The sequence below is a fragment of the Sabethes cyaneus genome, chromosome 3 (assembly GCF_943734655.1).
Source record: "Sabethes cyaneus chromosome 3, idSabCyanKW18_F2, whole genome shotgun sequence".
In the NCBI taxonomy this organism is placed as follows: domain Eukaryota; kingdom Metazoa; phylum Arthropoda; class Insecta; order Diptera; family Culicidae; genus Sabethes; species Sabethes cyaneus.
The window spans coordinates 58,858,684-58,879,838 of NC_071355.1; the positions used below are offsets into that span (position 1 = coordinate 58,858,684).

General features: G+C 40.9%; 1 protein-coding gene across 1 annotated transcript in view; it reads left to right on the forward strand.

The window, feature by feature from the left end:
* The window catches only part of LOC128744278 (histone-lysine N-methyltransferase trithorax), a 103,464-nt gene that overhangs the window by 63,641 nt on the left and 18,668 nt on the right, over window positions 1–21,155 (forward strand). Inside the window, exon 2 of the mRNA XM_053841135.1 lies at window positions 13,293–14,682. Within this exon, the coding sequence (XP_053697110.1) occupies window positions 13,293–14,682 (1,390 nt within the window). The remainder of the gene's footprint in view (window positions 1–13,292; window positions 14,683–21,155) is intronic.

Here is a 21,155-nt window from a genome sequence, read left to right on the forward strand (position 1 = left end):
TACACTTCCACCTGAAGCAAGAGGCACTAATATGTGCTTATCGACTACACGCGATTGGCCTTTGGCAGTCTGTGGACGGTTCCACTGGTCATACTCGACTGTGGTCGCAAATTGTTGCTGAGGACAAGTTTGCCCTTGCTCCTAGCGATGTAACGCTCATGCGTACTTTCCCGTATAGGACTTTCTCAAGTGACTTTCCTCCTAGAGAGGATTGGATGTCAGGCTACATGGAAAGGAAAATTTCCGACTATGTGGTCTGTTATACCGATGGTTCCTTGTACGAAGGTCGCGCGGGTGCTGGTGTTTACTGCCGTGAGCTGGAATTGGAGGAATCCTATTCGTTGGGTAGTTACTGCACCGTTTTTCAAGCTGAAATCTTTGCAATTATGTGCGGAGCTCAGTTTGCACTTCAGAAAGAACTGATAGGCAAGATTATCTACTTCTGTTCTGACAGTCAAGCCGCTATAAAAGCCCTTTGTGCGGCTAATTCTAAATCTAAAACAGTCATCGCCTGCCACACCCAATTAGAAGAACTAAGCATTCTAAATGCCGTTCATCTGGTTTGGGTTCCTGGCCATTCTGGTATAACCGGAAATGAATGGGCTGATGAACTAGCAAGATCTGGAGCAGAAAAGTCGGTTTTCGGACCGGAACCTGCTTTACCAATTGCGGCATGTTGGATAAAACAAAAGATTCGATCTTGGTTTTCATCTGAACATGTACGTTATTGGGAAAATCTTGAAACTTGTCGTCAAACGAAAAGTTTCATTGTTAAGCCTTGTGAGAAGGTTGCGAAATTTCTTTTGCAACACTCAAAGGTAAATTGCAGTATTCTTGTCAGATCACTGACTGGTCACTGCAGACTAAATTATCATATGGCTACGATTCAGCGAGCTGAATCGTTTCATTGTAATTTATGTGAATCCGACTACGGTACACCATATCACGTAATTTGCAACTGTCCTGCAGTAGCACAATTGCGTCATAGGATCTTTGGATCCTACGTCTTAAATGAATCGGATTTTAGGAAACTAAAATTACGAGACATTTTGATGTTCCTTACCGAAAGCGGTATTGAGCTATAAGCTCTTATTTATCATGAGTATACCCCCCAGGGGGTGTACTTTTGATAAGTTAACTACCAAGGATTGCAGTATCCCCTCGGGGGTACAAAAATCTCTCGGTATATATATGTTTGTGTTTGTCCAAATTCCTCATCCACCCCTTCCTATTCCTCCTGTTTTCCTTCCCGTCCTCATCAGGTAAATGATGACACGGGCAAGATGGGCAAGGCACAAATCTTCCACATGATTGTGAGGAACGTGCTGCTCGAGCCAAAGATGCTGATACCTGATACCTGATACTAATATTTCTAGGTTTTGTTTACTTTTTTCGGCGTCTGAGGATGGTCGAAGCTATAGTAGACTGAAACGTTACGCCGAGAAAGAATAGCGAGTTATAATTATACCGAAAAAAGTCAACAAAACCTAGAAATAAAACTTTTACGGTGACTAAAACCCCAAACATACTTACTTACTTATCCTGGTGCGCTATCCTCTAGCTAGAATTTGACCTGTGTAACAATTGACTGAAGTTTTTGGAGCGTCTTAGTAGAATACGAAACCTAAAAATAAAAAAAAAATAAGAAAACTTATCCAATTCAATTCTACTATGTGTATTTTATTCAATGGCAGATACGTATTTCGCCTACGACTTGCAGGCTTCCTCAGTGTCTGTTTTCGAAAACGGCGGTTGCCAAGGTTGCTCCCTTGTGGCACGCCGGAGATGTTACTGAACGAGCCTGAAAACTCGGATCCGATCTTCACGCACACTCTACGGTGTGATACATCGCTGTCAGTTCTCGTTGGTGTCTGTGTACAGGCAATGATAGCATGGCCCGCATCACCGATCTATACTTTACTTCCCTGCCCATCTGGGCGTTCATATCCCCAATGTTCTCGTTGCCAGATTTACCTTCGTATGGACAATGCAAGTCCTGCAATTATCCATTCCATGACTTGTTTCGTCGCCTTTGTCCATGCCCCATGTTCCGAGTCGAATTTCCTTGATTGTTCGTAGTAGTTTAAGGTGTAGTTTATAGTGCCGAGACAACACAGTGCCTCCTTCTCTGTCAGTATACGACCTTAGTTTCCGCCGAGGGTAATTACCTACCTGATTACCGCTAAGGTTGATCGTATTCCGGCTAGTACCACGAGGAGGTAATGATAGGATAAGAAGCTACTAACCACTATGGGCGCTATGTTAGGCATTACCCAGCCGTTCACTAGCCATTTTTAAGAGTTGTCGTTGCTTTATTTGCGATAAATCGATGACATGATCAAGAAGCCTTCAAGTCGGAACTATAATCTGCGTATTCGGGACTATATTATACGATAGTAGAACTAAAAGGAATTTATTTCGAATTTATTCTAGATTAAACGGTATATAAACGTTTTAGTGTGAGTCAAATTTGAATTGCATTTTTTCGTTCTGTGTAGAGGCACTCATTTGAAAACTAGGAAATGGGCTTTTCCTGCACATAGCACGTTTTAAGCCGGTTAACTTATCGACTTTCAGTTGATTCATCAAACAATTTATACCTACCTATTGATTGCTCTGGTGAATAATGAAATGCAATTACATAGAGTTGCTCTAGCATCCGCATCGGAAATATAACACCGTTATTCATCTTGTTATTTGATCTTTACTGCACTGTTTTATCACTCCTCATGTTTGATAACAAATACATCCAATTATAAAACATACGTTATGTATTATCTTCTCAAGATAGCTTCTAACTTTTCATTCTATTTAATCAAAATACTATCCTAGGCCTAATGCATCATATTTTACGAGAGATATCGTACGATTTCGACATTCTGCACCCGGGCAGTACCTCTACTTGCACCTCTTCCAGTGTGCATTTTCTTTTGAAGCGCTCCACGCTGCTGCGCTGTTGTACTCAATGCACGTCACCATCAAACCGTCATGCAATGTAGTGCACCACCGTTTCTACATTGAATACAGAACACGTAGGGAGCAATATATTTTTTTTTTGCTCAAATCGCCCTTCTGACTGCTTCAGTTAAGTACCTACGTTTTCAGCCTTTCATTTATAAATTGTACGATTCGACTAGACTGTGTTCTTTTTCACACTCAGTAACCATCCTTGTTACTGGAAAAAAAGGGTAAAATACATTTTTAGTGCTAGATGCAAATGGCTGTGATTCTGATTCAGTGTGTCAATCGCGTAATGTAAATAGAAGAACATTCGAAGTTATAAAAATTTTAAATCTTTAACCATAATGTTCTTCAAAACAAATTCTATTCAGCATTTGCCCTCACTCTACTTGGTCGGTGAATGTAAAACCCTCCGATAGATTCGAATAATGGACGAGGTTTTCCCGCGTAATTATTGTTTTTATGCTCTCGTCCCAAATTGACGCAGCGAATTGAGGGGCGGCCCGGCTGTCGATGTAGATGTTCTTTATACTTTTAAGACGCCACAACCGTGCTTTAAAACTTGATTGCTTGTTTTTTTTCTCTTCTTTGTTTCTCAAGACTGATTTCGAACACCGCTTCATTTTAGCTCTATTTAGCCCGATAAAATTCGAATTAAAATAACTTTTAGCTTTATGACACGTGATACAGTGCCAAGATTTCGCTTTTGAACCATTCAAAACTTACTGCACTGCTGGGTGGATCACGTCGGATTGCGATTGAATCGACGGGGTATGCACGTTCAGTTTGCCGGGTCTCTCGTTAAATCATTTTACAGTCGACAGATCGGTGATTTTTCCTTGTTGGCACTTGGCTCGTTGCTCTGAAGTTTCAGTCTCATTTTGTGCACCGTGGAAAGGAACGCCGAATGACGTAATCTTTTTTTTTGCCGTCGACGCCACCATTCCTGCCCAGGACTGGCGGCTATGTGTGCACAGCAGCAGTAAAAGTTCGCTTTTTCAGCGGGGAGAACTGTGCTTTCTCCCCGGTTTCGAGCCCCGTGCCGTGCGCTTGTCACTATTTGTTAGGGCACCGCAAAGGTGTCTCAATGGTTGAATAATATGTAAACAAGCAATTTTGCGCATATTCATGCCACCATATTAGTAGCACTCGGCGGTGGGCAGCGACGAGCGGTCGGTTGTGTGCGGCAAGGAAAGACGGAGGAAAAATCTTCGTCCTGGAAGGGGGAGTTAAGCGTGACATGTCGGCGTCAGTTGGAACACGAATACCTTTTCTCCGCTGGCGTCGGTCGCCCTGCCCGTAGGTGGAAAACGGAGAATATTTGCATATTTAGGGAGAAGAAAAGTGTAAAAGAGACTAACCCTAAGAGGTTACACTTAAACGCTGAGAACGCTAATTCTGACGCAATTAGCAACCTGTGATCGTTGGTAGTTAGTGTAGAAGCAAATTAGGTTATTTTTCTCAGCTCAAGGATTACGGTGAACCATTACATCGAGAACCAGAGCCAACATTTTTTGCTTTTTTATCGAGAAACTGGTACGAGCAGCAAGTAGCAATAAAATCAATAATTCAACTGCGTTAAAAGAAGAGCATCGTTAAATACCGTCCGGCATTGAGCATCAAATGATGAGCTTGTTTTCTTCCTTCATTCAGGTCTCGTATCTCCTTGTGCAATACACATATTTGATAACGATTTTATAATGTTCTGTATAAATTTTTTTATCTCAATAAGTTCTGTTAGTAGGTTCAGCTCTTTTGCTTGCTGCTATAAATTACAGTATCATTATTCATTGCAAACCAGAAACCTCTAACGTTAGTTAGAGCGGCTAAAGTGGATCACTCGTCAAAAAATCTGCTAAAGTACCGAGAGTCCCACCCATGTTATCGTCCGCCCCGAAAGCCAACACTTTGAAAACGTATAATTTGCCCAGACTCCCATTGCAATTATGCCACGCAAACTCTGGAACCACAAATTACAAGGTTCAATTTATTATAAACATCATTATGACCGAACCGCTCCGGTGTCAAACCACCATTTTCGAAGTCCAAAGGGAGAGAAGAAAAAACTTGCTGCGAGCTTGCAAACCGCACCGGGTAACGACAATCTCCCGATGCCTCCTGTTTCAGTGCAGAAAACCAGAAATAAAGCAATCACGTGATAACCATTTATGGTCAAGTACTGCATTCTTTTAGAACCCCAATTGCACACATATATACCGCATGCATATCAATAAGCCCGCTGTTTTCCCCCGGCTGGCTTTCACCTTCCTAACCGCCTAACCGCCCAGTCTCAACCTAGCAGTCCTGGACTTGGTTCTCGGCGGTGCACACGGAATAATGTGAGCCCTCTGTACATGCAAACAACACGAGAGACACGCATCAATATATACCTTTACGGCAAAGGGGTCACTCGGGGAAATTTGCAGGAGGCTCCTCTTGAGCACCTTGACTGTCGTGTTCGTCGAGTGCAGATATAGATGTGAATAAATTGTTGAAAAGGGCCTCTCGTTCTACGAGTACCACACACAAGCGTCATTGATGGGAATCGTTCGAAACTCGGCACTTTGTTTTGTCCTGTTCCCGCCGTTCTCTCCGCCACCGGAGCAGGATTGGCCGGCCGGCGGAATGCGGCAGTAGTCTCCGCACCTCGCATTCGTGATGCCCGCACAGAACTCTGTGCTGTCGGTTGGAAAGTTGGCGATTTCAGAATTAAGTACTCGCTAACACTACCTAAGAACGGGATGCAGTTGCCTGATATGCTGCCATAGCAGGCCCTCGGACGCCTACCTTTCGTTTCTGTAGGCCTACCACGGTTGGGGTGTTCCATGTTTGGTGAAACTCGGGGTCGCTGCGTATTTAATTGGATGAGTTAATAATTTTTGTTCAACTTACTTGGTGCAACATTTTTTCTAGTTGAACTTTTGTCGCTTCCTGCAGTTCATATTTTGGAAACCGAAAACCAGCAATTGCTACACTTCGGTTGTACAATAATGAACCCCATAATCATGCTCGCTGTAGTAAACCGGTCGGTACCGGTAAGCAAGACAAAGTAAAAATGCGATCATAAAATTGATACGAACTGCAGCGCTGTAATTCAGCAGGCGGGCCGCGCGAAGGGTTGCGGTGCAAGAAAAACGGCATCACCTTGCACATAAAAAAGGTATAAGTACCTCCAAAGCTCCCTTGTTTTCATGAAACCACCGCTCGGTCGTCCTTTCCTGTGGTCTTTCTTGGTTCTTCGCTGCGAAATTGAAGGTGATCGTCATTGTTGATCGATCGATCGATCGATCGGTATTTGCTGTGCGAGTAGCCAACCGCACGGTTCATGATTTTACTGTTAAAAATGCAGTACCAAACTACCTAGCGTTGTTGTTCACATTCGAGAGCAAAACGAATCTCGAGTTTCTGTAGAAATGTTCCGCAACATGCGGTTGGAATTTTCTTTTCCCTTTCGAACTACTGAATCTCAATGTGCGAATCATTTGGGCAGAGCCAACCATATTGAATCGAATTTGCAAATAAACAATGTCAACATGTAACAATTTAAAATGAACTAGTAATAAAGTAACCAGAAAGTGAAAAGAAAACAACGATACAATGAGCAAACTGTAAAAAGACGTATTTTTATGGAATATTTGTGTATTATCTACTTCTCGAAGTAAATAATTAGATCCTGTTTTACTTTCAAAAGCACAGAATACGTATATTCGTAAAATAAAACTGCAATAGAAAATTTTACCTCAGAAAACGGTTGATCCGCTTGTTGTACTGTCTTCGGCAAAGTTGTAGTTAATAATGCTAGAAGCTATAGATAAGCTCATATGAATAAGTCGAAAAGTAATAAATTCAAAACAAATTTCCGCTGCTTCATCTGTCGAAACCTACCAGTTGACCTTGAGGTACTGTACTGTTCTGACGAATCAGTCGTCGTATGTTCAAATCTCGACTGGGCAGAACGACTGTTAGAGTCAACAGAGTCGTAGTACTCGAATTTAAAGGTGATCAGATTTCGAAAACGGAATGTATCAGCTGGACCTTTCTGCTTTTTTGTCTTCAAAATGTATAATTTTTGTCCACCTCCAAACTCATCAACTTCATATTTAAAAATAATTGTAGAATGAGATCCCTGATCAAAAAGCATCCACATTTAACAAAAATTGATGTCGGAAATCAAGTTTTGTGTTCTGCAATGAATGCTTATTTCAAAAATACCTATTCTGCAATGTTTTTATTTATTACTTTCAATCACTATTGCAAAATAGGCAAAACTGAGCTTGTAATCTCAATAATTAGAAGCCGCTGGTTTCCTACCTATTCCTAGGTAAAAAATAGCACTTAAAAATCAATTCTGCATAATAACTTTGCATCCAACTTTTTTATTGCTTTCAACTGTTCTCCAAAGTTATTCAGTATGTTAAAATACACATTTTTTCTGAAGATTTTTTTCCGATAAGTAAATTGGATCGAGTTTTAATCGCTTTAAACTATATGGTTTTACTATCTATTTAGGGGTCAGTTGGGCAAAATGGACTGTTGTTGCATTGTATGCACAGTATGGAATGCATGGATGAGATTTTATTTTTCTAATGTTTTGACGACAACTGGAAGTTATTTGAGTTCATTTCACGGGAGGCAGATAAGTTTTCCTACTGTTTAGTTAGCTTTTGCCATGAAAATGGAGATCTTCCCAAAGTCTGCAGACAAGATGAGACCATCACCAATCGATTCCTTGCATTTTTTGCATAGGAATGGTATCTTGTAGGATCCGAAACCAGCGGCTTCTAATTATTGGGATTACTGCTCATTTTTGCCCACTTTGCATTGCGGCTACCTCAAATTCCAACACTCCGTCGGACAATGTTTGCCTTCTATTAATCAATCACTAATACGAAAATATCAGCAGTGTTTTTATGTTTTATTTTCCACGACCATTCGTCATCTTAGGTTTCAGAACTACGGCCCATGTTTGACTTCTCCAAGTCTTCTCCGGTTCAAAAATACGCAAAGCATAAGGTTTTCCGTGCCATTATCTTCAGCTACGCTCCGCCATCATAGATTTAAGAACCGTATCGGACATTAAGTTTTGTTTTTCATATGTAATCCTTTTTCCAGCATCAATCAAAAAGTATTTCTTTTATGTTAGCCAGCCCATCTTGGACTTAAAAATGTCGATGAACATGTTTTCGCCGTTTCCCATCTTCTTAGATTTCAAAATAAAAGTAAACTTACAATTTTGTTCAATCATTTTCAGTAAATTCTCGTTTGGTGGGGTTTCTTGCTTTTGTGACAGTCTGGATTGTCGGATTTATTGCTTTAAGAAATTTTACCCGAACAACCCGAACTGGTATCAAATGCATTACTTTCAACCTCCTTCTTCATTTTTGCTTCTCAAAACGGAATCTTGCCGGAAATCTTAGCTTTTTTTTCCTTGTTGGGGACACTGAACCACGGCGACCAGTTCTTTGATCTATTGTGATGAAATCTTGCCTTCTACAAATCATCCCCGTTTCAGAAATTTTCAAGAAAAAGTATAAACACTTAAAAGAGTAAAGTTTTTTATGCATTACACTGAAGTCGCTTTTTACGCGGTTTGGTTTTTACGTGAATTTCGGAATTTACGCGGTTTTTTACGTGAATTTCGGAATTTACGCGTTTTTTTACGCAATTTTCGGAATTTACGCGGATGTGCTCAAAATGTCTATTTTGTTCGCGTAGTGTTTAAGTCCACAGTTTTTTACGCGAAATTTTGTTTTTTTTACGCAAACTTCGGAATTTACGCGGTTTTTTTTCGCGAATTTCGGAATTTACGCGGTTTTTTTTATGCGAATTTCGGAATTTACGCGGTTTTTTTTTACGCGAATTTCAGAATTTACGCGCTCAACCAGAAATCAACTACCTCACTGAACACATTTTTTTAGTAGAAAACGGATCTTCAAGCTGAATTAAGGTTCACTCACTAAAAATTTGACGTTGAGGCAGGTCATTCGACTTTGCTGTTTGAGCGAGCTATTATTTTATGCAGCTTTGGGCCCTGATTCTTGCGTAAAATCTTCCATGTGGTTTTGATTCGAAAGATTCCAAAATCAGCTGTTAAATCGCGGGTTTATTCCATCGCTGTCACCACTTGTAGCTGCGCGTTACACGGTGCCGGTAATTCTTTTACTTGCCAACCTTAAGCCGTTTATTATCCCTAAAACTGTGCTTTCCACCTACCCTAACAAAAAGGGGAATTTTTTCCCCCTACTCTGTGTCCATAGACGATCTTTCCTTATGATGATCGTTTTGTCTAAGAGCGAGGCCTCTAAGAGGGAGGCTCCCATACAAATGAAACACAAATTTGTGCATAACTCGAGAACTAATCAAACAAATGCCAAATTTGGCATGTGGGGGTTTTTGGAAGCAGGATTTTTTTCTGTGGTGAATTAGAACGCCTCCTTTTAGAGGAAAGGGTTCCTATACAAATGAAATCAGACAACCTCGACTGGCGCATCCGTATAAAAATCAATTTTTGACCAAGTGCTTCCTCACCGTTTAGCCGGTTGCCTCGACCTCCCAACCCAAGGCGCGGAACGATGAGACACCGTGCTCTTAGTCTTCATATTCAGCTTTCGTTGCACGTTACGGTCGCGCAGTACTGTCGAGCGTCCAGAACCAGGCTTCCGTTCAATGCTTTCGGCTTTCGTTCGAGAGAGGATGTTGTAAATGCCAGATGTCCAACGGTACAACGGTCCATGTCCAACTTATTCACTACGGGGTGGAGCTGGCAGTATGAACAAAGCATCAAGCGCAGTTGTTTGACTATTTTCGCCAAGGCTGTTGCATACAAATCAACTGATAACGTAGCATGAAAAATCGCTAAAATCTCTCAGGATATATTATGCTAATGCTGGTCTGGCCAACCGTACGCTACGGTGCTGGACATGAGGGTTCAAGTAGAACCTTTAACTTGTATTAATTGGAATCCTGTGCAGCGTCTCGGAGTACAAACCCACGAGTACCAATCCATGGAATCATATCTTCTAATTTGTTTTAATAACCAACTTCATGGAGCTGTCAGGGAATGGGGAATTGGTTTCTATATGAAAACACAATTTTTAATATTAGAAACGTAAAACCTAAAATATACTCTAAGGTTGGTCGACTTTTGATACTTTTTGATATTTTTTCGCGGATAATATAGGCCGTAGCTTTACATGTTGCTGCTATCAACGTTGCTAATTCGAATCTAGAATACTTATAAATTGCGGGAAACGCGGTTTTGGACGAGACGGCTTTCCGGGTAAGCTTACTAGACTTATCATGGCTACGATGGATGGGATCCAGTGCAGTGTGAGAATTTCGGGTGGATTGTCGGACCCATTCGAATCTCGCAGGGAACTTCGACAAGGAGATGGTCTTTCCTGCCTGCTATTCAACATTGCGCTTGAAGGTGTTATAAGGCGAGCGGCGATCGAAATGCGGGGTACGATTTTCAATAAATCCAGTCAATTTATCTGCTTTGCTGACGACGTGGATGCTATCGGCAGAACATTTGAGGCGGTGGAAGGTCAGTACACCAGTACATCAGACTGAAACGCGAAGCAGAGAAGATTGGATTGAAGATAAATACGTCTAAAACGAAGTATATGCTGGCGGGCGGGACCGAGCGCGACAGGGCTCGCTTGGGCAGTACCGTGGTAATCGACGGGGATGAGTTCGAGGTAGTCGACGAGTTCGTATACCTTGGCTCGCTGGCAACAGAGGACAACAAAACCAGCCGTGAGAATAAAAGCCGTATTATCAGCGGAAGTCGGGCCTACTACGGACTCCACAAACATTTGCGGTCGAACAATTTGAGCCCCCGTACAAAGTGCACACTGTACAAAACGCTAATAAGACCGGTTGTCTTCTACAGACACGAAACGTGGACACTGCTAGAAGAGGACCTACGAGCACTCGGAGTTTTCGAACGGCGGGTACTAAGAACCATCTTTGGCGGAGTGCAAGAGAACGGTGTATGGAGGCGAAGAATGAACCACGATCTCGCGCGCCTCTACGGCGAACCAAGTATTCAGAAAATGGTTAAAACTGGACGGATACGTTGGGTAGGACATGTTGCTAGAATGCCGGACAACTATCCTGCAAAAATGGTTTTCGCATCAAATCCGGTAGGAACAAGATGAAGAGGGGCACAGCGAGCGAGGTGGCAAGACCAGTTGGAGCGAGATCTGGCGAGCACTGGGTGCCCGCGGCACTGGAGATCAGTTGCCATGGACCGAAACAGATGGAGAAATTATACTGCGCAGGCCTTGTCGTAAGACGTTAGGCCAATTAAGTAAGTATAATTGCGGGAGAATCATAAAAATGTCTTGACTGTGCAGAATATAATATGTTCACGCTATTATACAACACGAATCGAACAATTCGATTCGATTCAGTCACTATCGAGTCAAGCGAAATTCCGAATTTTCCAAGTCGACTGAATCTATCTTATCTCACCTGGGCATTTGAAGTTCGTCAAGCATTTTCTTTTGAAATGGCCTTTGAGCGGCACCGGGAAGTTGACCTTTTTTTGTGGTAAATGAATTCACGAAAATCGTATGAAAAATACTGGCAGAATAGTTAGCACATCCTAGTGCAAAGTAAAAGATATTCACTCGTCATTTTCTCGTTATCATTTAGGGTGATACGGTACTGAATCCAAACATGGCCGGAAAAATGGCGCCCAATCTGAGGATATGGGTGCCATCGATCCGGCCATGTTGGATTCATTACCGTTTCACCTTAAATTGCTCGACAGAATTGATTTTCACACTCGAGATCTATAATACCACAATAGACCAGTCGAGCAAAATAATACGCGACTCGGTTTACATACATAATAATAAAACCGTAAGTGTTGAATGATTATATCTGAAGCTAAAAGCTAAAAAAATCGCAGACAGTCGTTCATTTTCATATCAACATTCTTCAGAACAAAGTACCGTGCAACTCCGTTTAAAAATATTTGCATATGTAACTTTTAAATTGAAGCGTTGAATAAAAAATCAATTGTGATCAGCCAGCTAGTCAGTAACCCACCAGCAATAACAAACATGTTCACTGTTCTCAGAACTTGCTCAACTTTAGACAATTCAAGATTCCAGTAGTGTGTATTGAATAAAGAAGTTTATGAATCGTAAAATTGAATGAAAAAAAAAACAATAATTCTACTGAGTGCAAATGTGAACTTTACAGCAGACGATAAAGTTACTGCTTAGAGAGTAGCACCACGAATAGCGGTAGAATGCATTTTGTACGACTCTTGGCAGAATATATAATTACGAAGCTCCCTCTCTCCCATACGGTTTGCATATATAAAACCGAAAATAAAAATCGTGAAAAATGAGCAAATGCAAGGTAATTAAGATTATGATTTTTCATTGCCGGTAGTCCCTTTTTCTGTTCGTTGTACACACCACTCCACTTGCTGCTTCGTAGCTATCGCTGTCGTCGCCGTGCACTAATTAAAAATACAGCGTTATAAAAAACAGGCCCTTGAGTAGGAAAACAGCAAAAAAAAACCTGCACGAAGCTGCAGCTTTCATTGGACTTCCCATACATAGAGCGCAACGAGCGAACCGATCCCTTTCATTCTGGTTCTACTACTGCGTGATGACGATTCCGTGTTTTTTTTTATTTGTGCCTCCTTTCTTGCAGCGCCTTTGGCTTACACTGCACGCACGATATATGCAAATATCACCTCACCGCGTCAACTGCATTCCCCCCACCAACCAACCCGACAATACATCTCGCAATTTTCCTTAACCATCATAATTGCGGAAACTAACCTTTCGCAGCGGCAGTTTTCCCTGCGAGGTGTGAGTATGTTATGATGACGGGCAACCATAAACAAAGGGCAATCGAGACTCTATTCCCGCACCATCAGTACCTAGAACATAAGCAGTGTTGATTCTGGTTTCTTGTTCCACGCTGAGAAGTACAAACTTAGAGCGAATCTCATCCTGCGGTGTATACGCCGTTTTGAAAGCGGTTGAAACGTGATGGTTGCTGAAACGAATGCATTAAAGCTCCTCCAATTAATCCTTTTTTTTCGACTGCTAGCTAGAACGACCTGTGCAAACACCAACGGTTGATTAGCAGGGGTTACTCGGGTGTACATGCTATACAGCGATTTCCTCTCACATAATCGTTGAACTTTCAAGCACACTGGGAAAAATGAATAATTAGCAGTTATTTGACACTTGTATCGTAAGGGTACTTGAACCTTTTACTAACCTTTGCATTGTATACTGCGTGGACTTTTTTCTAGTAAAAAGTATCTAACAAAGGTTCTTTCTATTTCTTTACAGCACGCTGCCGACGATTCGGAAAACGGCGAGGACGACGATGACGAAGATGACGATGATGAAGATGACGACGACGATGAGGAGGACGACGAGGAGGATGACGAAGACGAAGATGAAGGCGATAACGACGCGGAAGAGCGTAACGGGACCGATCATCATGAGGGACGCGATGGTGAAGACCGAAACGGAGATCGACAGGAAAGTCCCAACCATCCGGCCGAGCAAAAGGATGACGAATGCCCTACCAATGGAGCCGAAAGTAAAGTGTCTACCTTGAATAGCAACGATAAACAGACGCCGCTTACGCAACCGCCAACCGGAAATAGCTTCGAAATGAAACCATCCTCGTTGTCCGCCATCAGCTCGACGTTGAATAAACCCATCGTCCCGAAGGAGCCGCCCGTAGAGCAGTCTACACCTAGCAGTGAGCCGACAATGACCACCTCGTCGTCAAGTTCAGGCGAAAACGTGGCGCCAAACGACGCGGACACCAACAATGTGGATGTGCCTGTGAAACCGAAAAAGAAAACCGTCACTTTTCACACTACCCTGGCAACAAGTGATGAAAATATGGTGAAAAAAGTGTACAATCCTGCAATCGTTCCGTTGATTCCGATAATTAAGAAAGAATGTTTGGCGCGTCCAATTCGACTCAAAAAGAGTTTTAATCGTAAAATGAAGAAACGTCTCCAACGGTTAGCTATGCAAGCTGCATCTGCTGCAGCAAAATCCGAGTGTATAGTGCGGCCGTCGCGGCTAACGGAAATTGTGTTGAAATCAAGCAAGCTTGATGAAGCAACCGCTTCATCGGAACCGACGTCCAGTTTTTCGGCTGGTTCGAATAATGCAACGTCCGGAGAGATACGTTCAGTAACGCCATCTCAAGACGCCGTTTCTTTTGGTGCTAGTGGGGATCCTTCGGAAGCTCGAAATCTTGCCAGTGGTGGAACCCAGTTCGGTGATAAACGGTTCATCTTGCCGAAACGAAGTGCTCATTCTAGTCGTGTGATCAAACCCAACAAGCGATTTCTGGACGAGTTTGAGTTGGAAATCAAGAAGAAAAATAAGAATCTCGCAGCAGCTCAGGCAGCAGCGGCGGCGGCAGCGACGGCGGCTGTGGCCACAGCGGCTACCCCAACCGGTTCCTCGTCATCTTCCAGCAGTGCCAATGTTGGGAAAATCTGTAGTAAAGAAAACAGTGATGATAAAAGTAATTTCTTTGGTGATAAGTTCTTCAAGAATGAAGCGTGCTCGAAGAATGAAGAAGATGATAGTTCGAAATCTTGTGATGATAATGTTAGTGAAAAGAGTGAAGATGGTAAGAAGAAGCGAGAGAAGGTGAAAAAGGATACGCAAGAGCAAGGCAAAAAGGCGGGAAAAGTGGATGGAAAAGGTACAAATGGCTTTATAACATTTTTATTGATGGTGAACACGAACTTAATGGGCTGTAATCATAAGTTTAGCGTATTATGTATTAAACATGTTTTTTATGACAACCAGAACAAACTTGAATGTTACAGGTTCAACTTAGTCGTACAGACATGTCATTCATGAAATCGCTAGAAGAAAATTAATACATTCTCATACTTTGCAGCCACTTTTAAAATTTAATATTTAACGCTCCTAGAAGAGAACCGATTATTTTCATGTCGACCTTTTATGTTGACCTTGTTTCACAGTTTGGCCTTTAAAAGTTTATTTTTTGTCGAATAATTTTACGCATGAGTTGTTTTTAGTAGGTTCAGGTTAGGTTTTTCATTCATTCGCCCAATCGTTTTCTACGTACCGACATTAGAATATTGACGTACAACTTTTTTCTACGTCGCATAAATGGGCTGAACTGTTCTGTTCCAATGTTTGATGCTGTTTGATTTAACGACTTTCCACAGCAGTACGGACTTGTTGCATGTTTTTATGCAGCCGTAACCATCTGTTTTCGTCTACTTACGATCGAAACACATTAAAAATAATTTACTGGCTGTTGGCTGATGAGTCTTAACGTAAGAATTGCCTTTTTTTGTTGTCTGGCCATCATTGTTGCCATCGTGTTTTTTGATCTCGTTTTTCTTTATTGGCTATATCGGACGCACTCGACTGGTGCGTCGTCTACCGTAAAATCTGCTAGCTCTATCAAGTTCTCTACTAAATATGATTCCTGGCATTCGTTCGCTCTGCCGGTGTATGTGGCACATATGTACCTAGTTGTAAGCTTACCACGTGATAATTATCGGAGATTTGTATGCTTGCTGCAGCTCGTATCTCACGCGCCAATCACTACACTTTTGACGGAGTATATGGTTTTATTAAGCTATTTACTTATCTTTCGCATTTTTTGTTTTATATTCTCTCTATCATGAAACGCTTTTCTTCGGAGCTATAACATATTGAGCGTACCATTGTTATTTTAAAATTTATTATATCCTATATACCTTCGGTTATGATGGTTAGTTTAAGTAATGTATAAATAATCTATATGTTTCTATCACATGAAGAAAAGCTTTTCAATAATAGACGGCTTAGGATGTTTTTTTTGGATAAAAATATGCTTGTTTGAAATTTTGTATAGCTTGTTGTGTGCAAAACAGGCAATTTGGGAATATCAAACGTGTATTTAAACCGGTTTGGGTGCCGAATTAACTTCTCGTGGACTTAATTGACTTAAATTAGACCAATTCAAATCTTTTTCCCTTTGCTTTAATTACCAGTCACAATCGTTGTTGAAAGCGTTACAGCTGGCACGCACGATATTCTGAGGAATTTCGTCCCAAATCTACTCCAAACGTTGCTTGAGAATATTCAGAGTAAATTCTTTGGTGTACTCTAGCTTACCTAGTATATAACCCCATGCATAAAAGTCGAGAGTATTCAGATCAGGCGCGGAGGCAGGCCACTCTTTCGAAGAAATAATATCCGGAAAGTTGTCCTCACACCAAGCCTGTGTAGCTTTCGCCTGGTGAGACGGTGCAGAATCTTGTTGGAAGCAGTATGGTGCATTCTTGTAGTGTTTTTTTAAACTATGGAAAGCAAATAGTTATTCAAAACATTATCGATGTTATATTTAGTGTTTAGTTTAACATCAGGTTCAATGAACAGCAAAGAAGTCTTCAAATTTTTGGAGAAACGTTCCCCCATAGCTTCTTTAAAATATCACGCGGTCGAAAATTTTTCAAAACAGTCTTATCTCAAATTCTCTTTTTGTGTCCATGATTATCATCTTTTTTTTTTAAAACGAATGGAAATTTAAAACAAACTTGCAAGCTGTATTGACATTTAGATACACCCCAACCGAAAAATATGCAGACACATCCGTGATTAACCCATTTTTAATTCGACACACAGACAGTTATTACTGCTCACCCTGTACGCTGTGGAAATAGTTTTCGCTTAAATAATTTAAAATTAAACCAAAATTGTAACACGTTAATTCATTCGCATTAAGAACAGAATTTTTCAAACATATTCGGTAAGTTTTTGAACCAAACGGTCTCAGGATTTTTTGAATTTTTAATGCAGACATAGTTTTGCTTTGCATGCCAGAAGCGTACTGGGTTCAAAATGCCACTGCGACAGTTATGGAGATTGTCCTTTGCCGGGCCCCGATTGCTGTCACAGTTTACGAATTGCTCATATCCATTGAAGGAGTTGAGTTAGATTGTTGTAAGACTGTGCCCCAATTAGGTGATATATGGTTAATAACCAATAACCTTCTTGGGATGAAGTTTCCATACAGAGTATGGAGTTAATTCGCGTTGACGGCATTAAACGATCTCTTGCACACTCATAGAAATGCCCGTATGTACGTGTGGGTACGATCTCTTGCGCTCTTTAAGAAATTCCTATTTCGCTTCACCCCTATAATAAACTTTTGGAGGTGGTAGCAGCTTACGTTCGTCATCGCGAATAGGTAGCTTCCCTAGAAGACGCTTACGCTCCACAGGAACAGAGCAGATGTGCTGAACTTTCTAGTTCTGAGTCGAAAAAGCGGCAAATGTCAATTAAGACCTTGCCTATTCTCTTTAAATGATAAAGGGAGGGACAATGTCCGGTGAGAAGTTTCGTGATTATGCGTAGTTCACTACGGGTTAAGGTCAGTATAGTTTTTTGACTACTGCAGGGTCTGGGAAGATAACTTGCTTAGCTAGTCTACAATCCCGCACTGAATGCTATTTCTAGCTTCCGGATCAGTAAGGCCATTGCAAATATTTAAAAAAGTTTTTGTCCCTCCGGTGTTGGGCCACTGAAGGGGGGGCGAAAAAAAAACAAAGAGAATTTTTTAATCAAGCAAAAAAAATACGGATTTTAGGCATTTTTGCTTAAAGTTTAAACGTGAAAACCAAATCTATTCTTACTTTTAATAAATACGTTGTTATTTTTCATGCAACAATCTACGAACAAAAAAACAAAAACGAAAGAAAATTTTTTGGCCGAGTTTCCGAAATTTCACTGTTTGAACTTCCATTTCTATTTCGTGCTAGAAGGGTTAACTCAACTCGTACACTCATTTTTCGAGTTTTTCAGACTGTGGAGCCCACAGACAATTGATTTTATAAAAAAAATTAATTCATATCCTACAAATTATTTTTTTGCCCCCCGATTTTTCAAGCCAATTTCCAAGGGGGGGTGACAAAAACTTTGGAAATGATTTGCAATGGCCTAATTCGCCTTTTACGGTGAATATGGAGGTACTTAGAGGAGGTGGATATGGAATACGGTTCGGAACCAATGAACTGCTGTGATGATCCTCATCTCGTTTGGATCATTTCTCTCGAATCCGCAATGTCCAGGCACCTAGAATAACGAAACTTTATTCTGGTTGGAAAGTTCCCTTAAAGTTGTACTGCACTCCCAAATTAGTTTGGATGCACATTTAGTGGTCTCAAGAGGCAGTAATGCAGCCTGGCTGTCCGTAAAAATGACCGATTTTCGCAAGTCTATACTTCCGCTTTAGACATATTATTGTGCAGATGTATATAGCTATACTTCCGATTGGAAAACGGTGGGACATTTGCCCAGTGGTAGAGCTTCCATATTCCAGGTCCATAGATTCCGAAATCAGTGCGGGGCCCAATTTTGGATCAATCTGCAAAGAAACACATGGTACCGGATGGAAGAACGAGCCCTCCATTGTTCCATCTAGTGCGATCGGTCTTAATTTCATTATAAGGAAAATCCATGTCAGGCCGTGCTTCCATTCAGTCAGAGATTGTCGTTACTAAAATTTGAACTCACTTAGTATGCGAAGGTGACCAATTTCATCCCGTTCAAGTATGTTACGACACCTTTGCAGCCTTAGATACTGAATTCAGCTTCCTTCTTCACATGAAGATGTAAAGGCAGCAACCACAGCATTCTTCCATGACTGCAATTGGCACTGTGCACAGAGCGCTGGTCACTGTCAGACATGCCAGGCGTTGAACTTTGTTTAGTTTGGTCTGCGCTGTCACCTTGGTGATCTTTGTCCACCATACTAGAGCGGCACAGGTTAATGTAGGCCGTGCAATAGTAGTGTATGACCATAAGGGCTAGTTGAGACTTCAGTCCCCAGGTTTTGCCATCCAGTGAACAGCATGCCCAGATGGCCGAATTTGCTTTCTTAACAGCATAGTCTAGGTGAGCAGTCCAATTTTTGATTCAAGATAATACCTAGATGTTTAACTTCATTGCTAAAGCTTAGTCTGACGCCATTCAGTGAGGGAGAGTAAGTGTATGTCTCCTCCGCCTAGTAAGTGGTATCACGACTGTTTTAGCAGGGTTCATATTAAGCCCCTCTTGTTAACATAAAAAAATAGTGGTATTTAACGCTCCTTGTATACGACTAGACAACACTTCGTCGGTAGTAGAAACAAAGAGCAATCATACAAATAATATTGTCGCATGGGGAAGTGTCTAACGCGTATACGAAGAGTGATGGAATTGGAAAAATAAAACACGGTTAGGTATTAAGCTTAGCGCCCAGTTAGCTTCGAGGTACGATGCTGGTCTAATAAGCCAGTCGTCGTATGTTCGAATCTCGGATAGGCAGTGCAGTTAGATAGAGTCAGTAGGATTGTTGCACTAGCCCCGTAACTGTCCTGTACTCTAACAGCCGGCTGCGAAGTCTGTCGATAACGAAGGGTCTAAAGACGGTTATGCCCAAGCCTTTACTAGTTATTAGACTACCTAATAAAGCGTGCGGCAGTAGTTTAGTTAGTAAAACATTCGGGTGCCAACCGAAAGAACGTAGGTGCGAATGCCATCGCCCCGATATATTTTTGATCTCTATCGAAACTTTCCATTTCATCAAATAATCATTCTTTGCATCAGACACATCCTTACTTTCCAAAATAGTTTACGTAGTGACCACGTACAATAGATATACAAGTAATTACACGTAAATAAGAAAGAAAAAAGCACGTCGTCAAATTTACCTCTGACAATCAGTACTATGTCTTATTCTTATTTCTTCTTATTTATTTAGTCTGTTGATACATGATAGTTGATAATGATAGTTTAACTTCTTAAAACTAGTAGGGTCGTTTGGGGTGATTTGGACACCTGGGGTAAAATGGACAGGTGCTTTATCTCGGAAAGTAGCAGTTTCTCTGCATTCACATTATTCTCAAGTTCTTTCTTATCTTCTTACGCCATTATTAACGTAAAAAAATTGGGCTTAACTTTGACAGGTGCTGCGAATTGTAAATGTAAACAAAACAACTGCCTAAAACGACACCAAATGTAATTTTGATGATCTAGGTTTTAAGGTTTTTCCAGTGATTTAACAAACTTTTCAAATTATTGTGCAGTGCAGTTCTGTTTGGCTACATAAGAGAAAGTGTTTGATAGAAAATTATAGCTAGATTGTATAAAAATAAATCCAATTTTTTAAACTCATATTGTTGTATGCTGTGTGGGGTGAAATGGACAGTTTTTTTGGGTTGAAATGGTCCAGTTGATTTTAAACCATTTCTTCGGTCTCATTAATTCTAGATACCGTAAAAGTACAAAAAAGATGTGCCTGTGATGTTAAAACAAGAATCTACCGAAAAGATCATTATAGACAATCAAGAATGGGTTTTGAGTATTTGATAGTATTTGCAATCCCGCCAATCGCCAAAGGGAACATTCGCAACAAAAGTCAGGGATTTTAATAATCGGGTTTCGATGTGTTTGAGAACTAACTGAACGAAATATTTCTCTGATCATTTTCCCTCATACTCAGATTCATATTGAAATTTGTGATTTTTGAGGCACTCGGGGCTAATCCCTGAATGTCTATGGTTGTGCACAATGCAATGTAACATTCATTTTGTTATCGTAACTATTTTATCCCAATCGATATGTCGAACTGTCATTATATCTTCAGCTTTAGGTTTGACCACCCTCTCTGAGCCACCAGGAATTAATGCAGGAGCACTTGCATGTGACAAATGTCGCATAAGACTTTAAATAAGATCTAGATTCTTCGAAGTAAGGTTTTGTTTTCTTGCGAAAAAACTAAAGTGATATTGGTATAACTTATGAACTGGCTCTTCCACTCAGATAGACGGAATTGAGCTCGAAACACTATTACTAGGTAATATGTGTTCCTAAGTTATCTGCTATGAGCCTCACTATGTTATTTCGTTAAAAACAATCGTTTTTTTACACATTGTCCATTTCACCCCAGTGGGTGTCCATATCACCCCAAACAAAAATTTGATGCCAAAAATTCATTATTTTTATTTTAACCTATTTTAGCAAAACTAAGCTAGATACAATTATTAAACTCCGCTGGTAAACAGAAAACAAGTAAATCTCAGTATACGATTCAACTTTTTTGAGTTTTGATGCATAGATTTTGGGATAATAGGTGATTTGCTTAGGGTGTCCAAATTCCCCCAAATTACC